Source organism: Oncorhynchus mykiss, chromosome 31 (assembly GCF_013265735.2).
Source record: "Oncorhynchus mykiss isolate Arlee chromosome 31, USDA_OmykA_1.1, whole genome shotgun sequence".
In the NCBI taxonomy this organism is placed as follows: Eukaryota; Metazoa; Chordata; class Actinopteri; order Salmoniformes; family Salmonidae; genus Oncorhynchus; species Oncorhynchus mykiss.
The window spans coordinates 7,765,169-7,788,614 of NC_050571.1; the positions used below are offsets into that span (position 1 = coordinate 7,765,169).

The following is a 23,446-nucleotide window of genomic DNA, read 5'->3' on the forward strand; positions in this document are numbered from 1 at the left end:
TGTACATCTACAAAACAAAGGGACATATAATTCTATAGGAACGAGTTAAATCTATTCTACATGACAATTCCTGCCGTGCTCTTCCTCCCCCCCCCACCAGGGGGCGAGAGAGCAGGGTCCAGCCGACTGGGACAGAGCATTGGTGGACGCCCAGGTGAGTACATCATGCAACATGACTCTCGCTTGTTTGATTTTTCAACGGGGTTTATTGTGGAATAGTGTTGATTCTCTTATCAGGAACTGGCCGATGCCTGTAACGAAGACTCTGACGACATGGAGATTAAGTTCATGAGTATCCTCTGTACCAGGAGCTTCCCACATCTCAGGAGAGGTACCAGAGAAACACTGTTTAACCACTACTGACCACATCTCAGGAGAAGTACCAGAGAAACACTATTTAATCACTACTGACCACATCTCAGAGAGGTACCAGAGAAACACTATTTAACCACTACTGACCACATCTCAGGAGAGGTACCAGAGAAACACTATTTAATCACTACTGACCACATCTCAGGAGAAGTACCAGAGAAACACTATTTAATCACTACTGACCACATCTCAGAGAGGTACCAGAGAAACACTATTTAATCACTACTGACCACATCTCAGAGAGGTACCAGAGAAACACTGTGTTGGCACTACTGACCACATCTCAGGAGAAGTACCAGAGAAACACTATTTAATCACTACTGACCACATCTCAGAGAGGTACCAGAGAAACACTGTTTAATCACTACTGACCACATCTCAGAGAGGTACCAGAGAAACACTGTTTAATCACTACTGACCACATCTCAGAGAGGTACCAGAGAAACACTGTGTTGGCACTACTGACCACATCTCAGGAGAGGTACCAGAGAAACACTGTTTAATCACTACTGACCACATCTCAGAGAGGTACCAGAGAAACACTGTGTTGGCACTACTGACCACATCTCAGAGAGGTACCAGAGAAACACTGTTTAATCACTACTGACCACATCTCAGAGAGGTACCAGAGAAACACTGTGTTGGCACTACTGACCACATCTCAGAGAGGTACCAGAGAAACACTGTTTAATCACTACTGCCCACATCTCAGGAGGGGTACCAGAGAAACACTATTTAATCACTACTGACCACATCTCAGAGAGGTACCAGAGAAACACTATTTAATCACTACTGACCACATCTCAGGAGAAGTACCAGAGAAACACTATTTAACCACTACTGACCACATCTCAGAGAGGTACCAGAGAAACACTATTTAATCACTACTGACCACATCTCAGAGAGGTACCAGAGAAACACTATTTAATCACTACTGACCACATCTCAGAGAAGTACCAGAGAAACACTATTTAATCACTACTGACCACATCTCAGAGAGGTACCAGAGAAACACTATTTAATCACTACTGACCACATCTCAGAGAGGTACCAGAGAAACACTGTGTTGGCACTACTGACCACATCTCAGAGAGGTACCAGAGAAACACTATTTAATCACTACTGACCACATCTCAGGAGAGGTACCAGAGAAACACTATTTAATCACTACTGACCACATCTCAGGAGAGGTACCAGAGAAACACTATTTAACCACTACTGACCACATCTCAGAGAGGTACCAGAGAAACACTATTTAATCACTACTGACCACATCTCAGAGAGGTACCAGAGAAACACTGTTTAATCACTACTCACCACATCTCAGAGAGGTACCAGAGAAACACTATTTAACCACTACTGACCACATCTCAGGAGAGGTACCAGAGAAACACTATTTAATCACTACTGACCACATCTCAGAGAGGTACCAGAGAAACACTATTTAATCACTACTGACCACATCTCAGAGAGGTACCAGAGAAACACTATTTAATCACTACTGACCACCTCTCAGGAGAGGTACCAGAGAAACACTGTTTAACCACTACTGACCACATCTCAGGAGAGGTACCAGAGAAACACTATTTAATCACTACTGACCACATCTCAGAGAGGTACCAGAGAAACACTATTTAATCACTACTGACCACCTCTCAGAGAGGTACCAGAGAAACACTATTTAATCACTACTGACCACATCTCAGAGAGGTACCAGAGAAACACTATTTAACCACTACTGACCACATCTCAGGAGAGGTACCAGAGAAACACTGTTTAACCACTACTGACCACATCTCAGAGAGGTACCAGAGAAACACTATTTAACCACTACTGACCACATCTCAGAGAGGTACCAGAGAAACACTATTTAATCACTACTGACCACATCTCAGGAGAGGTACCAGAGAAACACTATTTAATCACTACTGACCACATCTCAGGAGAGGTACCAGAGAAACACTATTTAATCACTACTGACCACATCTCAGGAGAGGTACCAGAGAAACACTGTTTAACCACTACTGACCACATCTCAGGAGAGGTACCAGAGAAACACTATTTAATCACTACTGACCACATCTCAGGAGAGGTACCAGAGAAACACTGTTTTAATCACTACTGACCACATCTCAGGAGAGGTACCAGAGAAACACTATTTAATCACTACTGACCACATCTCAGGAGAGGTACCAGAGAAACACTATTTAATCACTACTGACCACATCTCAGGAGAGGTACCAGAGAAACACTATTTGATCACTACTGACCACATCTCAGGAGAGGTACCAGAGAAACACTATTTAATCACTACTGACCACATCTCAGAGAGGTACCAGAGAAACACTATTTAACCACTACTGACCACCTCTCAGAGAGGTACCAGAGAAACACTGTGTTAGCACTACTGACCACATCTCAGAGAGGTACCAGAGAAACACTATTTAACCACTACTGACCACATCTCAGAGAGGTACCAGAGAAACACTGTTTTAATCACTACTGACCACATTTCAGAGAGGTACCAGAGAAACACTGTTTTAATCACTACTGACCACATCTCAGGAGAGGTACCAGAGAAACACTGTTTAATCACTACTGACCACATCTCAGAGAGGTACCAGAGAAACACTATTTAATCACTACTGACCACATCTCAGGAGAAGTACCAGAGAAACACTGTTTAACCACTACTGACCACCTCTCAGAGAGGTACCAGAGAAACACTGTGTTAGCACTACTGACCACATCTCAGAGAGGTACCAGAGAAACACTATTTAATCACTACTGACCACATCTCAGGAGAGGTACCAGAGAAACACTATTTAACCACTACTGACCACATCTCAGAGAGGTACCAGAGAAACACTGTGTTAGCACTACTGACCACATCTCAGAGAGGTACCAGAGAAACACTGTGTTAGCACTACTGACCACATCTCAGAGAGGTACCAGAGAAACACTATTTAATCACTACTGACCACATCTCAGAGAGGTACCAGAGAAACACTATTTAATCACTACTGACCACATCTCAGGAGAGGTACCAGAGAAACACTATTTAATCACTACTGACCACATCTCAGGAGAGGTACCAGAGAAACACTATTTAACCACTACTGACCACATCTCAGGAGAGGTACCAGAGAAACACTATTTAACCACTACTGACCACATCTCAGAGAGGTACCAGAGAAACACTATTTAACCACTACTGACCACCTCTCAGAGAGGTACCAGAGAAACACTATGTAATCACTACTGACCACCTCTCAGAGAGGTACCAGAGAAACACTGTGTTAGCACTACTGACCACATCTCAGAGAGGTACCAGAGAAACACTATTTAACCACTACTGACCACATTTCAGAGAGGTACCAGAGAAACACTGTTTAATCACTACTGACCACATCTCAGAGAGGTACCAGAGAAACACTATGTAATCACTACTGACCACCTCTCAGAGAGGTACCAGAGAAACACTGTGTTAGCACTACTGACCACATCTCAGAGAGGTACCAGAGAAACACTATTTAACCACTACTGACCACATTTCAGAGAGGTACCAGAGAAACACTGTTTAATCACTACTGACCACATCTCAGAGAGGTACCAGAGAAACACTGTGTTAGCACTACTGACCACATCTCAGAGAGGTACCAGAGAAACACTATTTAACCACTACTGACCACCTCTCAGAGAGGTACCAGAGAAACACTATGTAATCACTACTGACCACCTCTCAGAGAGGTACCAGAGAAACACTATTTAATCACTACTGACCACATCTCAGGAGAGGTACCAGAGAAACACTGTTTTAATCACTACTGACCACATCTCAGGAGAGGTACCAGAGAAACACTATTTAATCACTACTGACCACATCTCAGGAGAGGTACCAGAGAAACACTATTTAATCACTACTGACCACATCTCAGGAGAGGTACCAGAGAAACACTATTTAATCACTACTGACCACATCTCAGGAGAGGTACCAGAGAAACACTGTTTTAATCACTACTGACCACATCTCAGGAGAGGTACCAGAGAAACACTATTTAATCACTACTGACCACATCTCAGAGAGGTACCAGAGAAACACTATTTAACCACTACTGACCACATCTCAGGAGAGGTACCAGAGAAACACTATTTAACCACTACTGACCACATCTCAGGAGAGGTACCAGAGAAACACTATTTAATCACTACTGACCACATCTCAGAGAGGTACCAGAGAAACACTATTTAACCACTACTGACCACCTCTCAGAGAGGTACCAGAGAAACACTGTGTTAGCACTACTGACCACATCTCAGAGAGGTACCAGAGAAACACTATTTAACCACTACTGACCACATCTCAGGAGAGGTACCAGAGAAACACTGTTTTAATCACTACTGACCACATTTCAGAGAGGTACCAGAGAAACACTGTTTTAATCACTACTGACCACATCTCAGGAGAGGTACCAGAGAAACACTGTTTAATCACTACTGACCACATCTCAGAGAGGTACCAGAGAAACACTATTTAATCACTACTGACCACATCTCAGGAGAAGTACCAGAGAAACACTGTTTAACCACTACTGACCACCTCTCAGAGAGGTACCAGAGAAACACTGTGTTAGCACTACTGACCACATCTCAGAGAGGTACCAGAGAAACACTATTTAATCACTACTGACCACATCTCAGGAGAGGTACCAGAGAAACACTATTTAACCACTACTGACCACATCTCAGAGAGGTACCAGAGAAACACTGTGTTAGCACTACTGACCACATCTCAGAGAGGTACCAGAGAAACACTATTTAATCACTACTGACCACATCTCAGGAGAGGTACCAGAGAAACACTATTTAACCACTACTGACCACATCTCAGGAGAGGTACCAGAGAAACACTATTTAATCACTACTGACCACATCTCAGAGAGGTACCAGAGAAACACTATTTAACCACTACTGACCACATCTCAGGAGAGGTACCAGAGAAACACTGTTTAACCACTACTGACCACATCTCAGAGAGGTACCAGAGAAACACTATTTAACCACTACTGACCACATTTCAGAGAGGTACCAGAGAAACACTGTTTAATCACTACTGACCACATCTCAGAGAGGTACCAGAGAAACACTGTGTTAGCACTACTGACCACATCTCAGAGAGGTACCAGAGAAACACTATTTAACCACTACTGACCACCTCTCAGAGAGGTACCAGAGAAACACTATGTAATCACTACTGACCACCTCTCAGAGAGGTACCAGAGAAACACTATTTAATCACTACTGACCACATCTCAGGAGAGGTACCAGAGAAACACTGTTTTAATCACTACTGACCACATCTCAGGAGAGGTACCAGAGAAACACTATTTAATCACTACTGACCACATCTCAGGAGAGGTACCAGAGAAACACTATTTAATCACTACTGACCACATCTCAGGAGAGGTACCAGAGAAACACTATTTAATCACTACTGACCACATCTCAGGAGAGGTACCAGAGAAACACTGTTTTAATCACTACTGACCACATCTCAGGAGAGGTACCAGAGAAACACTATTTAATCACTACTGACCACATCTCAGAGAGGTACCAGAGAAACACTATTTAACCACTACTGACCACATCTCAGGAGAGGTACCAGAGAAACACTATTTAACCACTACTGACCACATCTCAGGAGAGGTACCAGAGAAACACTATTTAATCACTACTGACCACATCTCAGAGAGGTACCAGAGAAACACTATTTAACCACTACTGACCACCTCTCAGAGAGGTACCAGAGAAACACTGTGTTAGCACTACTGACCACATCTCAGAGAGGTACCAGAGAAACACTATTTAACCACTACTGACCACATCTCAGGAGAGGTACCAGAGAAACACTGTTTTAATCACTACTGACCACATTTCAGAGAGGTACCAGAGAAACACTGTTTTAATCACTACTGACCACATCTCAGGAGAGGTACCAGAGAAACACTGTTTAATCACTACTGACCACATCTCAGAGAGGTACCAGAGAAACACTATTTAATCACTACTGACCACATCTCAGGAGAAGTACCAGAGAAACACTGTTTAACCACTACTGACCACCTCTCAGAGAGGTACCAGAGAAACACTGTGTTAGCACTACTGACCACATCTCAGAGAGGTACCAGAGAAACACTATTTAATCACTACTGACCACATCTCAGGAGAGGTACCAGAGAAACACTATTTAACCACTACTGACCACATCTCAGAGAGGTACCAGAGAAACACTGTGTTAGCACTACTGACCACATCTCAGAGAGGTACCAGAGAAACACTATTTAATCACTACTGACCACATCTCAGGAGAGGTACCAGAGAAACACTATTTAACCACTACTGACCACATCTCAGGAGAGGTACCAGAGAAACACTATTTAATCACTACTGACCACATCTCAGGAGAGGTACCAGAGAAACACTATTTAATCACTACTGACCACATCTCAGAGAGGTACCAGAGAAACACTATTTAATCACTACTGACCACATCTCAGAGAGGTACCAGAGAAACACTATTTAATCACTACTGACCACATCTCAGAGAGGTACCAGAGAAACACTATTTAACCACTACTGACCACCTCTCAGAGAGGTACCAGAGAAACACTATGTAATCACTACTGACCACCTCTCAGAGAGGTACCAGAGAAACACTGTGTTAGCACTACTGACCACATCTCAGAGAGGTACCAGAGAAACACTATTTAACCACTACTGACCACATTTCAGAGAGGTACCAGAGAAACACTGTTTAATCACTACTGACCACATCTCAGAGAGGTACCAGAGAAACACTATGTAATCACTACTGACCACCTCTCAGAGAGGTACCAGAGAAACACTGTGTTAGCACTACTGACCACATCTCAGAGAGGTACCAGAGAAACACTATTTAACCACTACTGACCACATTTCAGAGAGGTACCAGAGAAACACTGTTTAATCACTACTGACCACATCTCAGAGAGGTACCAGAGAAACACTGTGTTAGCACTACTGACCACATCTCAGAGAGGTACCAGAGAAACACTATTTAACCACTACTGACCACCTCTCAGAGAGGTACCAGAGAAACACTATGTAATCACTACTGACCACCTCTCAGAGAGGTACCAGAGAAACACTGTGTTAGCACTACTGACCACATCTCAGAGAGGTACCAGAGAAACACTGTGTTAGCACTACTGACCACATCTCAGAGAGGTACCAGAGAAACACTATTTAACCACTACTGACCACCTCTCAGAGAGGTACCAGAGAAACACTATGTAATCACTACTGACCACATCTCAGGAGAGGTACCAGAGAAACACTGTTTAATCACTACTGACCACATCTCAGGAGAAGTACCAGAGAAACACTATTTAACCACTACTGACCACCTCTCAGAGAGGTACCAGAGAAACACTGTGTTAGCACTACTGACCACATCTCAGAGAGGTACCAGAGAAACACTATTTAATCACTACTGACCACATCTCAGAGAGGTACCAGAGAAACACTGTTTAATCACTACTGACCACATCTCAGGAGAAGTACCAGAGAAACACTGTTTTAATCACTACTGACCACATCTCAGAGAGGTACCAGAGAAACACTATTTAATCACTACTGACCACATCTCAGAGAGGTACCAGAGAAACACTATTTAATCACTACTGACCACATCTCAGAGAGGTACCAGAGAAACACTATTTAATCACTACTGACCACATCTCAGGAGAGGTACCAGAGAAACACTATTTAACCACTACTGACCACATCTCAGAGAGGTACCAGAGAAACACTATTTAATCACTACTGACCACATCTCAGAGAGGTACCAGAGAAACACTGTTTAATCACTACTGACCACATCTCAGGAGAGGTACCAGAGAAACACTATTTAATCACTACTGACCACATCTCAGAGAGGTACCAGAGAAACACTATTTAATCACTACTGACCACATCTCAGGAGAGGTACCAGAGAAACACTATTTAACCACTACTGACCACATCTCAGGAGAGGTACCAGAGAAACACTATTTAACCACTACTGACCACATCTCAGAGAGGTACCAGAGAAACACTGTGTTAGCACTACTGACCACATCTCAGGAGAGGTACCAGAGAAACACTATTTAATCACTACTGACCACATCTCAGGAGAGGTACCAGAGAAACACTATTTAACCACTACTGACCACATCTCAGAGAGGTACCAGAGAAACACTATTTAATCACTACTGACCACATCTCAGAGAGGTACCAGAGAAACACTGTTTAATCACTACTGACCACATCTCAGGAGAGGTACCAGAGAAACACTATTTAATCACTACTGACCACATCTCAGAGAGGTACCAGAGAAACACTATTTAATCACTACTGACCACATCTCAGAGAGGTACCAGAGAAACACTATTTAACCACTACTGACCACATCTCAGAGAGGTACCAGAGAAACACTATTTAATCACTACTGACCACATCTCAGAGAGGTACCAGAGAAACACTGTTTAATCACTACTGACCACATCTCAGGAGAGGTACCAGAGAAACACTGTTTTATCACTACTGACCACATCTCAGAGAGGTACCAGAGAAACACTATTTAATCACTACTGACCACATCTCAGAGAGGTACCAGAGAAACACTATTTAATCACTACTGACCACATCTCAGAGAGGTACCAGAGAAACACTGTGTTAGCACTACTGACCACATCTTAGGAGAGGTACCAGAGAAACACTATTTAACCACTACTGACCACATCTCAGAGAGGTACCAGAGAAACACTGTGTTAGCACTACTGACCACATCTCAGAGAGGTACCAGAGAAACACTATTTAACCACTACTGACCACATCTCAGAGAGGTACCAGAGAAACACTATTTAATCACTACTGACCACATCTCAGGAGAGGTACCAGAGAAACACTGTTTAATCACTACTGACCACATCTCAGGAGAGGTACCAGAGAAACACTATTTAATCACTACTGACCACATCTCAGGAGAGGTACCAGAGAAACACTATTTAACCACTACTGACCACATCTCAGAGAGGTACCAGAGAAACACTGTTTAATCACTACTGACCACATCTCAGGAGAGGTACCAGAGAAACACTGTGTTAGCACTACTGACCACATCTCAGAGAGGTACCAGAGAAACACTATTTAACCACTACTGACCACCTCTCAGAGAGGTACCAGAGAAACACTATGTAATCACTACTGACCACCTCTCAGAGAGGTACCAGAGAAACACTGTGTTAGCACTACTGACCACATCTCAGAGAGGTACCAGAGAAACACTATTTAACCACTACTGACCACCTCTCAGGAGAGGTACCAGAGAAACACTATTTAATCACTACTGACCACATCTCAGGAGAAGTACCAGAGAAACACTATTTAATCACTACTGACCACATCTCAGGAGAGGTACCAGAGAAACACTATTTAATCACTACTGACCACATCTCAGGAGAGGTACCAGAGAAACACTATTTAATCACTACTGACCACATCTCAGGAGAGGTACCAGAGAAACACTATGTAATCACTACTGACCACATCTCAGGAGAGGTACCAGAGAAACACTATTTAATCACTACTGACCACATCTCAGGAGAGGTACCAGAGAAACACTATTTAATCACTACTGACCACATCTCAGGAGAGGTACCAGAGAAACACTGTTTTAATCACTACTGACCACCTCTCAGAGAGGTACCAGAGAAACACTATTTAACCACTACTGACCACATCTCAGGAGAGGTACCAGAGAAACACTGTGTTGGCACTACTGACCACATCTCAGGAGAGGTACCAGAGAAACACTGTTTAATCACTACTGACCACATCTCAGGAGAAGTACCAGAGAAACACTGTTTAATCACTACTGACCACATCTCAGGAGAGGTACCAGAGAAACACTATTTAATCACTACTGACCACATCTCAGAGAGGTACCAGAGAAACACTATTTAATCACTACTGACCACATCTCAGAGAGGTACCAGAGAAACACTATTTAACCACTACTGACCACATCTCAGAGAGGTACCAGAGAAACACTGTTTAACCACTACTGACCACATCTCAGAGAGGTACCAGAGAAACACTATTTGATCACTACTGACCACATCTCAGGAGAGGTACCAGAGAAACACTGTTTAACCACTACTGACCACATCTCAGAGAGGTACCAGAGAAACACTATTTAATCACTACTGACCACATCTCAGGAGAGGTACCAGAGAAACACTATTTAATCACTACTGACCACATCTCAGAGAGGTACCAGAGAAACACTATTTGATCACTACTGACCACATCTCAGAGAGGTACCAGAGAAACACTATTTAACCACTACTGACCACATCTCAGAGAGGTACCAGAGAAACACTATTTGATCACTACTGACCACATCTCAGGAGAGGTACCAGAGAAACACTATTTAATCACTACTGACCACATCTCAGGAGAGGTACCAGAGAAACACTGTTTAATCACTACTGACCACATCTCAGAGAGGTACCAGAGAAACACTGTTTAATCACTACTGACCACATCTCAGGAGAAGTACCAGAGAAACACTATTTAACCACTACTGACCACCTCTCAGAGAGGTACCAGAGAAACACTGTGTTAGCACTACTGACCACATCTCAGAGAGGTACCAGAGAAACACTGTTTAATCACTACTGACCACATCTCAGGAGAAGTACCATAGAAACACTGTTTTAATCACTACTGACCACATCTCAGAGAGGTACCAGAGAAACACTATTTAATCACTACTGACCACATCTCAGAGAGGTACCAGAGAAACACTATTTAATCACTACTGACCACCTCTCAGAGAGGTACCAGAGAAACACTATTTAATCACTACTGACCACATCTCAGGAGAGGTACCAGAGAAACACTATTTAATCACTACTGACCACATCTCAGAGAGGTACCAGAGAAACACTGTGTTGGCACTACTGACCACATCTCAGGAGAGGTACCAGAGAAACACTATTTAATCACTACTGACCACATCTCAGAGAGGTACCAGAGAAACACTGTTTAATCACTACTGACCACATCTCAGAGAGGTACCAGAGAAACACTATTTAATCACTACTGACCACATCTCAGAGAGGTACCAGAGAAACACTGTTTAATCACTACTGACCACATCTCAGGAGAGGTACCAGAGAAACACTGTTTAACCACTACTGACCACATCTCAGAGAGGTACCAGAGAAACACTATTTAATCACTACTGACCACATCTCAGAGAGGTACCAGAGAAACACTATTTAATCACTACTGACCACCTCTCAGAGAGGTACCAGAGAAACACTATTTAATCACTACTGACCACATCTCAGGAGAGGTACCAGAGAAACACTATTTAATCACTACTGACCACATCTCAGAGAGGTACCAGAGAAACACTGTGTTGGCACTACTGACCACATCTCAGGAGAGGTACCAGAGAAACACTATTTAATCACTACTGACCACATCTCAGGAGAGGTACCAGAGAAACACTATTTAATCACTACTGACCACATCTCAGAGAGGTACCAGAGAAACACTGTGTTGGCACTACTGACCACATCTCAGGAGAGGTACCAGAGAAACACTATTTAATCACTACTGACCACATCTCAGAGAGGTACCAGAGAAACACTGTTTAATCACTACTGACCACATCTCAGAGAGGTACCAGAGAAACACTATTTAATCACTACTGACCACATCTCAGAGAGGTACCAGAGAAACACTGTTTAATCACTACTGACCACATCTCAGGAGAGGTACCAGAGAAACACTGTTTAACCACTACTGACCACATCTCAGGAGAGGTACCAGAGAAACACTGTTTAATCACTACTGACCACATCTCAGGAGAGGTACCAGAGAAACACTATTTAATCACTACTGACCACATCTCAGAGAGGTACCAGAGAAACACTATTTAACCACTACTGACCACATCTCAGGAGAGGTACCAGAGAAACACTATTTAACCACTACTGACCACATCTCAGAGAGGTACCAGAGAAACACTATTTAATCACTACTGACCACATCTCAGAGAGGTACCAGAGAAACACTATTTAACCACTACTGACCACCTCTCAGAGAGGTACCAGAGAAACACTATTTAACCACTACTGACCACATCTCAGGAGAGGTACCAGAGAAACACTATTTAACCACTACTGACCACATCTCAGGAGAGGTACCAGAGAAACACTATTTAACCACTACTGACCACATCTCAGGAGAGGTACCAGAGAAACACTATTTAACCACTACTGACCACATCTCAGGAGAGGTACCAGAGAAACACTATTTAACCACTACTGACCACATCTCAGGAGAGGTACCAGAGAAACACTGTGTTGGCACTACTGACCACATCTCAGAGAGGTACCAGAGAAACACTATTTAACCACTACTGACCACATCTCAGGAGAGGTACCAGAGAAACACTATTTAACCACTACTGACCACATCTCAGAGAGGTACCAGAGAAACACTATTTAATCACTACTGACCACCTCTCAGAGAGGTACCAGAGAAACACTGTTTAACCACTACTGACCACATCTCAGGAGAGGTACCAGAGAAACACTATTTAATCACTACTGACCACATCTCAGAGAGGTACCAGAGAAACACTATTTAATCACTACTGACCACATCTCAGGAGAGGTACCAGAGAAACACTATTTAATCACTACTGACCACATCTCAGAGAGGTACCAGAGAAACACTGTTTAATCACTACTGACCACATCTCAGAGAGGTACCAGAGAAACACTATTTAATCACTACTGACCACATCTCAGAGAGGTACCAGAGAAACACTATTTAACCACTACTGACCACATCTCAGAGAGGTACCAGAGAAACACTATGTAATCACTACTGACCACATCTCAGAGAGGTACCAGAGAAACACTATTTAATCACTACTGACCACATCTCAGAGAGGTACCAGAGAAACACTGTTTAATCACTACTGACCACATCTCAGGAGAGGTACCAGAGAAACACTATTTAATCACTACTGACCACATCTCAGGAGAGGTACCAGAGAAACACTATTTAACCACTACTGACCACATCTCAGGAGAGGTACCAGAGAAACACTGTTTAACCACTACTGACCACATCTCAGGAGAGGTACCAGAGAAACACTATTTAATCACTACTGACCACATCTCAGAGAGGTACCAGAGAAACACTATTTAACCACTACTGACCACATCTCAGGAGAGGTACCAGAGAAACACTATTTAATCACTACTGACCACATCTCAGGAGAGGTACCAGAGAAACACTATTTAATCACTACTGACCACATCTCAGAGAGGTACCAGAGAAACACTATTTAACCACTACTGACCACATCTCAGGAGAGGTACCAGAGAAACACTGTGTTGGCACTACTGACCACATCTCAGGAGAGGTACCAGAGAAACACTATTTAATCACTACTGACCACATCTCAGAGAGGTACCAGAGAAACACTATTTAACCACTACTGACCACATCTCAGAGAGGTACCAGAGAAACACTATTTAATCACTACTGACCACCTCTCAGAGAGGTACCAGAGAAACACTATTTAACCACTACTGACCACATCTCAGAGAGGTACCAGAGAAACACTATTTAATCACTACTGACCACATTTGTATTTCTTCTCAGTGTTCCAAGAGTTTGTTCGATGCAGCAATAAGGACATTGAACAGATCATCAAGAATGAGATGTCTGGAGACGTGAAACAGGCCATGTATGGCATAGGTAATAAGGCATTTGATTGGATGGCTTCTTCAGTTTGACCCTTGACTCCAGAGTGGAGTATAGGCCATTGAGGCTGTTGACAAATTACATTTTACAGGTTTTGGCTATTGTAATATATATTTATTTTTTGACCTATCATATCTCTCTTTCTCGTTGCAGTTCGGAGTGTAAAGAACCAGCCTAATTACATTGCAGAGCGCCTGTACAAAGCCATGAAGGTAGGTCTATTTCTGATGCTTTTTACAAACGGCTCCCATCGCAGTCCAGCCATGTTTCACTGGCCCGTGGATAGCTAGCGAAATCCAGTTTTTACTAGGCTAGCTGTTAGTACTAGCAGGCCTAAAGGGGAGGGATTTTCTAACCACTTCATGTTGTTGTTTCTGTCTACTTGCTAGAGCAGGCTATGTATGTTTTGTGTTTTGTTGTGTTTGTATTGTGTGTGGACCCCAGAAAGCTGTTGCTTCATCGACAGTGAATACTAGGGATCCAACGACACTGAACAAAAATATCAACACAACATGTAAAGAGTTGGTCCCATGTTTCATGAGCTGAAATTAAAGATCCCAGACATGTTCCAGACGCACAAACATATTATTTCTCTCAAATGTTGTGAACAAATGTGTTTCCTTCCCAGTTAGTGATCATTTCTCCTTTACCAAGATAATCCCATCCACCTGACAGATGTGGCATATCAAGAGGCTGATTAAACAGCATGATCATTACACAGATGCACCTTGTGCTGGGGACAATAAAAGCCCTCTCTAAAATGTGCAGTTTTGTCACACAACACAATGTCACAGATGTCTCAAGATTTGAGGGAGTGTCAATTGACATGCTGACTTCAGGAATATCCACCAGAGCTGTTGCCAGATCATTTAATGTTGATTTCTCTACCATAAACCGTCTCCAACGTCGTTTTAGAGAATTTTGGAGTACATCCAACCGGCCTCACAACCGCAGACCACGTGTACGGCGTGGTGTGGGTGAGCGGTTTGCTGATGTCAACGTTGTGAACAGAGTGCCCCATGGTGGGGTTATAGTATGGGCAGGCATTAGCTACGATGAACATTTTACCAATAGCAATTTGAATGCACAAAAAGACTGCGATAAGATCCTGAGGCACATTTTGTTTTAAGCATCTGTGACCAACAGTTGCATATCTGTATTCCCAGTCATGTGAAATCTATAGATTAGGGCCTTGTGAAATTAGAGGGGTTTTTCTGGGGGGGGGAAGGGGTATTTTATATATTCTTGATCAGTATATGTGTATAAACATGTTTTCTCTGTTCTCTCTGCAGTGTATTGGCACAGACGACAGGGCTCTGATCCGCATCATGGTCTCACGCAGTGAAGTCGACCTTTTCAATATCCGCAAAGAGTTCAAGGAGACTCACGACTGTTCTCTCCATGAATTCATCCAGGTAGAAACCATGGTTGTAAGTTTTCATATTTTACATGTCGAGTGACACACTACTGTCCACTGCACTCTGCACGTCCCTTTTACATGCCCCTGTACACCCTCGGTGTGTGTGTGTGTGTCTGTGTGTCTGTGTGTCTGTGTCTGTGTCTGTGTGCGTAACGTGCGTGTCTGTGTGTGTGTGTGTGTGTATGTGTAGTGTGTGTATGTGTAGTGTGTGTATGTGTAGTGCGTGTGTGTGTGTGTGTGTATGTGTGTGTGTGTGTGTGTGTGTGTGTGTGTTCTGTTGCACTAACTGTGCTGCTACACATCCTATTTCCGTTCGAGACGGGTGGAGGGGGAACAGTGCTCTATAGCTTCCTGTGTCGGGCAGGGCTTGTGGGGCTGCGGCTGCCATACAGCTGTTTAGGAATTTCCCCTGACTTCCTCTCTGTAGGCCGACACCCGTGATTGGCTGGAAGATGTCAAGGCAGGAAGTGCCCAATAACAGGTCTATACTGACTCTCACATGTAAAAGACCTGGGTTGTGTACTGAATGGCACCTTGTTCCTCTACGGGCCCTGGTTGAAAGTAGTGCAATATATAGAACCTAGAGTAGGGTTCCATTTGGGACACTTTCACCAGTACTAACTTCTGCAGGTGAGGGTGACCCTTAAATAATGTCAATGATATCATCTATGTACCAGAGGAGGATATAAGAGCTATAGTGGAATGGTTGGGGATTGATATACTGGTTGGTTGAAAGAGTCTTGAAGTCACGTGCTGTACATACAGTCGCTGTGTCATTAAAATACAATACAAATCTAACCCGATCCGGAGACGTTCTTTATTGCCGTCAGCGTAAAGTAAATTGCCATTTTGCTAATTCAATGTATTTCAAAACCAATTGTGAACTTAGATTCTGACATGTTATAACTTCTTTGGTTTCTATAAATGTCTGTCCACTAACCCTGTGTGTCTGTCCACTAACCCTGTGTGTCTGTCCACTAACCCTGTGTGTCTGTCGCCTAACCCTGTGTGTCTGTCGCCTAACCCTGTGTGTCTGTCCACTAACCCTGTGTGTCTGTCCACTAACCCTGTGTGTCTGTCCACTAACCCTGTGTGTCTGTCCACTAACCCTGTGTGTCTGTCCACTAACCCTGTGTGTCTGTCCACTAACCCTGTGTGTCTGTCCACTAACCCTGTGTGTCTGTCGCCTAACCCTGTGTGTCTGTCGCCTAACCCTGTGTGTCTGTCCACTAACCCTGTGTGTCTGTCCACTAACCCTGTGTGTCTGTCCACTAACCCTGTGTGTCTGTCCACTAACCCTGTGTGTCTGTCCACTAACCCTGTGTGTCTGTCCACTAACCCTGTGTGTCTGTCGCCTAACCCTGTGTGTCTGTCGCCTAACCCTGTGTGTCTGTCCACTAACCCTGTGTGTCTGTCCACTAACCCTGTGTGTCTGTCCACTAACCCTGTGTATCTCTGTGATGTACTGTATGTGTCTCTGTGATGTACTGTGTGTATCTCTGTGATGTACTGTGTGTATCTCTGTGATGTACTGTGTGTGTCTCTGTGATGTACTGTGTGTATCTCTGTGATGTACTGTGTGTATCTCTGTGATGTACTGTATGTATCTCTGTGATGTACTGTGTGTATCTCTGTGATGTACTGTGTGTGTCTCTGTGATGTACTGTGTGTATCTCTGTGATGTACTGTGTGTATCTCTGTGATGTACTGTGTGATGTACTGTGTGTATCTCTGTGATGTACTGTATGTGTCTCTGTGATGTACTGTGTGTGTCTCTGTGATGTACTGTGTGTATCTCTGTGATGTACTGTGTGATGTACTGTGTGTATCTCTGTGATGTACTGTATGTGTCTCTGTGATGTACTGTGTGTGTCTCTGTGATGTACTGTGTGTATCTCTGTGATGTACTGTGTGATGTACTGTATGTATCTCTGTGATGTACTGTGTGTATCTCTGTGATGTACTGTGTGTATCTCTGTGATGTACTGTATGTATCTCTGTGATGTACTGTATGTGTCTCTGTGATGTACTGTGTGTATCTCTGTGATGTACTGTGTGATGTACTGTGTGTATCTCTGTGATGTACTCTGTGATGTACTGTGTGTATCTCTGTGATGTACTGTATGTATCTCTGTGATGTACTGTGTGTATCTCTGTGATGTACTGTGTGTATCTCTGTGATGTACTGTGTGTATCTCTGTGATGTACTGTGTGTGTCTCTGTGATGTACTGTGTGTATCTCTGTGATGTACTGTATGTATGTATCTCTGTGATGTACTGTGTGTATCTCTGTGATGTACTGTATGTATCTCTGTGATGTACTGTGTGTATCTCTGTGATGTACTGTATGTATGTATCTCTGTGATGTACTGTGTGTATCTCTGTGATGTACTGTATGTATCTCTGTGGTGTACTGTGTGTATCTCTGTGATGTACTGTGTGTATCTCTGTGATGTACTGTGTGTGTCTCTGTGATGTACTGTGTGTATCTCTGTGATGTACTGTATGTATGTATCTCTGTGATGTACTGTGTGATGTACTGTATGTATCTCTGTGATGTACTGTGTGTGTCTGTGTGATGCACTGTGTGTATCTCTGTGATGTACTGTGTGTGTGTGTTAATGTGTCTGTGTGATGTACTGTATGTATCTCTGTGATGTACTGTATGTATCTCTGTGATGTACTGTATGTATCTCTGTGATGTACTGTGTGTATCTCTGTGATGTACTGTATGTATCTCTGTGATGTACTGTATGTATCTCTGTGGTGTACTGTATGTATCTCTGTGATGTACTGTGTGTATCTCTGTGATGTACTGTGTGTATCTCTGTGATGTACTGTGTGTATCTCTGTGATGTACTGTGTGTATCTCTGTGATGTACTGTGTGTATCTCTGTGATGTACTGTATGTATCTCTGTGATGTACTGTGTGTATCTCTGTGATGTACTGTGTGTATCTCTGTGATGTACTGTATGTATCTCTGTGATGTACTGTGTGTATCTCTGTGATGTACTGTATGTATCTCTGTGATGTACTGTGTGTATCTCTGTGATGTACTGTGTGTGTCTCTGTGATGTACTGTGTGTATCTCTGTGATGTACTGTATGTATCTCTGTGATGTACTGTATGTATCTCTGTGATGTACTGTATGTATCTCTGTGATGTACTGTGTGTATCTCTGTGATGTACTGTATGTATCTCTGTGGTGTACTGTGTGTATCTCTGTGATGTACTGTGTGTATCTCTGTGATGTACTGTGTGTGTCTCTGTGATGTACTGTATGTATCTCTGTGATGTACTGTGTGATGTACTGTGTGTATCTCTGTGATGTACTGTATGTATCTCTGTGATGTACTGTGTGTATCTCTGTGATGTACTGTGTGTATCTCTGTGATGTACTGTGTGTATCTCTGTGATGTACTGTGTGTATCTCTGTGATGTACTGTATGTATGTATCTCTGTGATGTACTGTGTGATGTACTGTATGTATCTCTGTGATGTACTGTGTGTGTCTGTGTGATGTACTGTATGTGTCTGTGTGATGTACTGTGTGTATCTCTGTGATGTACTGTGTGTGTGTGTTAATGTGTCTGTGTGATGTACTGTGTCTCTGTGATGTACTGTATCTGTCTGTGTGTGTGTGTTAATGTGTCTGTGTTACTGTGTCTGTGTGACATTATTGAGTTGACAATGCTTTTACTGTGGGAGCTGTTCATATCCCTAACTGATTACCCCGCCCTGAATAACTTAGAATATTTATATAGCTATATAACATATGATAGAATTAACCAATAAGGCCCGAGGGGGTGTGGTATATGGCTAAAATACCACGGCTAAGGGCTGTTCTTAGGCACAACGCAACGCGGAGTACCTGCATACAGCCCTTAGCCGTGGTATATTGGTCAATATACCACAAACCCCAGAGGTGACTTATTGCTATTATAAACTGTTTACCAACGTAATTATAAGAGTAAAAACAACCCAGTTTATAACTTAGATTATATCACATATTATATAACTTAGATTATGACCTGGGTGGTTCGAGCACTGAATGCTGATTGGCTGACAGCCGTGGTATATCAGACCGTATACCACGGTTCGTCGGGTCTAAGAACAGCCCTTAGCCGTGGTATATTGGCCATATACCACACCCCCTCAGACCTTATTGGTTAATTATATAATATATGATATAATAACAAATACTGTATAAACACTCAGTAAAAGAGACCCTAAATACTCCTTCCTCTCCTGTATGCATCCCTAGCTGTGCCACCAGAGACTCTGGGTTCGCGCCCAGGCTCTGTCGTAACCGGCCGCGACCGGGAGGTCCGTGGGGCGACGCACAATTGGCCTAGCGTCGTTAGGGAGGGTTTGGCCGGTAGGGATCTCCTTGTCTCATCGCGCACCAGCGACTCCTGTGGCGGACCGGGCGCAGTGCGTGCATGGTGTTTCCTCCGACACATTGGTGTGGCTGGCTTCCGGGGTTGGATGAGCGCTGTGTTAAGAAGCAGTGCGGCTTGGTTGGGTTGTGTATCGGAGGACGCATGACTTTCAACCTTCGTCTCTCCCGAGCCCGTACGGGAGTTGTAGCGATGAGACAAGATAGTAGCTACTAACAATTGGATACCACGAAATTGGGGAGAAAAAAGGGGGTAAAATTCACACCAAAAACAACAAACAAAAAAAACATTTGTATGCATCCCAAATGGTCCCCTATTATTATATAGTGCCATTTGGGACGGAGTCTGTTTTAGTAAGTTCCTAAAAAGCTGCTGCTTCCTCTCTCAGGGTGATACCTCAGGGGACTACCGTAAGACCCTGCTGATGCTGTGTGGAGGACAAGACTAGAACCAGAACCACCCAGCAGGCTTCCTGAAGGCTCTAGAACACTCTAGAACCAGAACCACCCAGCAGGCTTCCAGAAGGCTCCAGAACACCAGTGGAGCTTCTGGAACACTCTAGAACACCAACTGAAGCTGTCAATCTACCGGTCAACTGTGCTGTGTATACATCCACATTGAACCCAGTGGGGATAGTCCGTCTGCTCTGTTTGTCCCTCACCGCTGCCACTCCTCTGCCAAAGTGACCTATGACCTCAACAGCCTCCCCACAGAGTCTCTGTTCCTTTCTTCTTTCCTAGCTTTCTTCAAGTAATCACAGATCTAAATTGGTTCAAGTGATGATAACCTTGCTATGCTTACACCTATCCATAACTAATGATGCATTTTTAAAGTATTGGAACATTGGAGCTCTGTGCTGTCACCTCTGTGTCAGATAGCTGTCACCTCTGTGTCAGATAGCTGTCACCTCTGTGTCAGATAGCTGGCCCCTCTGTGTCAGATAGCTGACACCTCTGTGTCAGTCTTTTTCATGTCAAAATATTTTTTTTTTCATTTTTTTTCCCAGAACCCCTGTAGTGTTAGTGGTATTTACATTGAAAGTGAGAGATAGGAAACTGCTTGGCTATGTGTCTATCAACCTATTGAGGGCTTGATGTGTTTTGTATGGCGCTTCTACAATGCAATAGGTCAATAGGTCATCCATCCAATAAATACTGTATGGTTTTAGGAACGTTACATTGTGTCTCCTGATAATAAAAGGACTGTGTTGTAGTACTGTATTCTGTTGGCATTTCTTTTTTGAAAACAGATTTGAATGATAAGATATGACCTATATTGGTATAAATGCACATACAATTTTGGAAACTGCATTGAATACATTTGCAACTAAATCGCTCTTAGGTCCACATTTCTGTGTGATATGCACTGATGATGGGGTAATGACTCATTTGGACTGAGATCGTGTTACGGTAATGCCCTGTGTTGATTTCCTCTTGACAGTGCTGCAGATACAGCAGGATCAGGGTTAAGGCTGTGTCAACATCTCTACTTACCAGAATGGCACCTAATCCCTTATATAGTGCACTACTTTTGACCACAACCCTATGGGCCCTGGTCAAAAGTAGTGCACTATAATAGGGAATAGGGTGCCATAGGGCTCTGGTTAAAAGTAGTGCACTATATAAGGGAAGAGGGTGCCATAGGGCTCTGGTTAAAAGTAGTGCACTATATAGGGAAGAGGGTGCCATAGGGCTCTGGTTAAAAGTAGTGCACTATATATAGGGAATAGGGTGCCATAGGGCTCTGGTTAAAAGTAGTGCACTATATATAGGGAATAGGGTGCCATTGGGCCCTGGTTAAAAGCAGTGCACTATATAGGGTGCCATTGGGCACTGGTTAAATGCAGTGCACTATATAGGGAATAGAATGCTATTTGGACCTTGTCAGTGGTACACTATGTTTAGCTACCTGGGTAGCTTCTGGGTAACGTTCAGTGATTAAATATTGATATTGGCAGAGGGACACTGGGCAGAGATTTAGAATCAGGAAACTCCCTGGTTACATCCTGAATGGCTCCCTATTCCCTACACATAGTGCACTACTTTTAACCAGAGCCCTATGGCACCCTCTTCCCTATATAGTGCACTACTTTTAACCAGAGCCCTATGGCACCCTCTTCCCTTATATAGTGCACTACTTTTAACCAGAGCCCTATGGCACCCTATTCCCTATATAGTGCACTGCTTTTGATCAGGGCCCAATGGCACCCTATTCCCTATATAGTGCACTGCTTTTGATCAGGGCCCAATGGCACCCTATTCCCTATATAGTGCACTAATTTTGACCAGGGCCCAATGGCACCCTATTCTCTATATAGTGCACTACTTTTAACCAGAGCCCTATGGCACCCTATTCCCTATATATAGTGCACTACTTTTAACAAGAGCCCTATGGGTCCAGGCCAAAAGTAGTACACTATTTAGGGAATAGCAAATGGTACTCTATTCGGGATAGGCTACTACTTTGGATACAGCACTTTGTATAATTCACTCACTGCCTGTTCCACTCTCTGCCTCTCCCACTCACTGCCTCTCCCACTCACTGCCTCTTCCACTCTCTGCCTCTCCCACTCACTGCCTCTCCCACTCACTGCCTCTTCCACTCTCTGCCTCTCCCACTCACTGCCTCTTCCATTCTCTGCCTCTCCCACTCGCTGACTCTCCCACTCACTGCCTCTCCCACTCTCTGCCTCTCCCACTCACTGCCTCTTCCACTCTCTGCCTCTCCCACTCTCTGCCTCTCCCACTCTCTGCCTCTCCCACTCACTGCCTCTGCCTCTCCCACTCGCTACCGCTCCCACTCTCTGCCTCTCCCACTCTCTGCCTCTCCCACTCTCTGCCTCTCCCACTCTCTGCCACTCCCACTCTCTGCCTCTCCCACTCTCTGCCTCTCCCACTCAATACCTCTCCCACTCTCTGCCTCTCCCACTCTCTGCCTCTCCCACTCGCTGCCTCTCCCACTCGCTGCCTCTCCCACTCTCTGCCTCTGCCTCTCCCACTCGCTACCTCTCCCACTCTCTGCCTCTCCCACTCTCTGCCTCTCCCACTCGCTGCCTCTCCCACTCGCTGCCTCTCCCACTCGCTGCCTCTTCCACTCTCTGCCTCTCCCACTCTCTGCCTCTCCCACTCTCTGCCTCTCCCACTCGCTGCCTCTCCCACTCTCTGCCTCTGCCTCTCCCACTCTCTGCCTCTCCCACTCTCTGCCCCTCCCACTCGCTGCCTCTCCCACTCTCTGCCTCTGCCTCTCCCACTCTCTGCCTCTCCCACTCTCTGCCTCTCCCACTCTCTGCCTCTCCCACTCGCTGCCTCTCCCACTCGCTGCCTCTCCCACTCGCTGCCTCTTCCACTCTCTGCCTCTCCCACTCTCTGCCTCTCC

At 44.1% G+C, this 23,446-nt stretch overlaps 1 protein-coding gene across 3 annotated transcripts in view; it reads left to right on the forward strand.

The window, feature by feature from the left end:
• LOC110504482 (annexin A6) overlaps nucleotides 1-21,291 on the forward strand; it is a 48,962-nt gene extending 27,671 nt beyond the window's left edge. For 2 of the 3 annotated variants that reach the window (XM_036969859.1, XM_036969858.1), the window contains exons 20-25: nucleotides 101-154; nucleotides 238-331; nucleotides 14,149-14,244; nucleotides 14,404-14,462; nucleotides 15,543-15,680; nucleotides 20,460-21,291. In XM_036969859.1, the coding sequence (XP_036825754.1) occupies nucleotides 101-154; nucleotides 238-331; nucleotides 14,149-14,244; nucleotides 14,404-14,462; nucleotides 15,543-15,680; nucleotides 20,460-20,519 (501 nt within the window). In that variant the 3' untranslated portion in view covers nucleotides 20,520-21,291. The remainder of the gene's footprint in view (nucleotides 1-100; nucleotides 155-237; nucleotides 332-14,148; nucleotides 14,245-14,403; nucleotides 14,463-15,542; nucleotides 15,681-20,459) is intronic. The other variant, XM_036969860.1, reaches the window with a different exon arrangement.
• The last annotated feature ends 2,155 nt before the right edge of the window (nucleotides 21,292-23,446 follow it).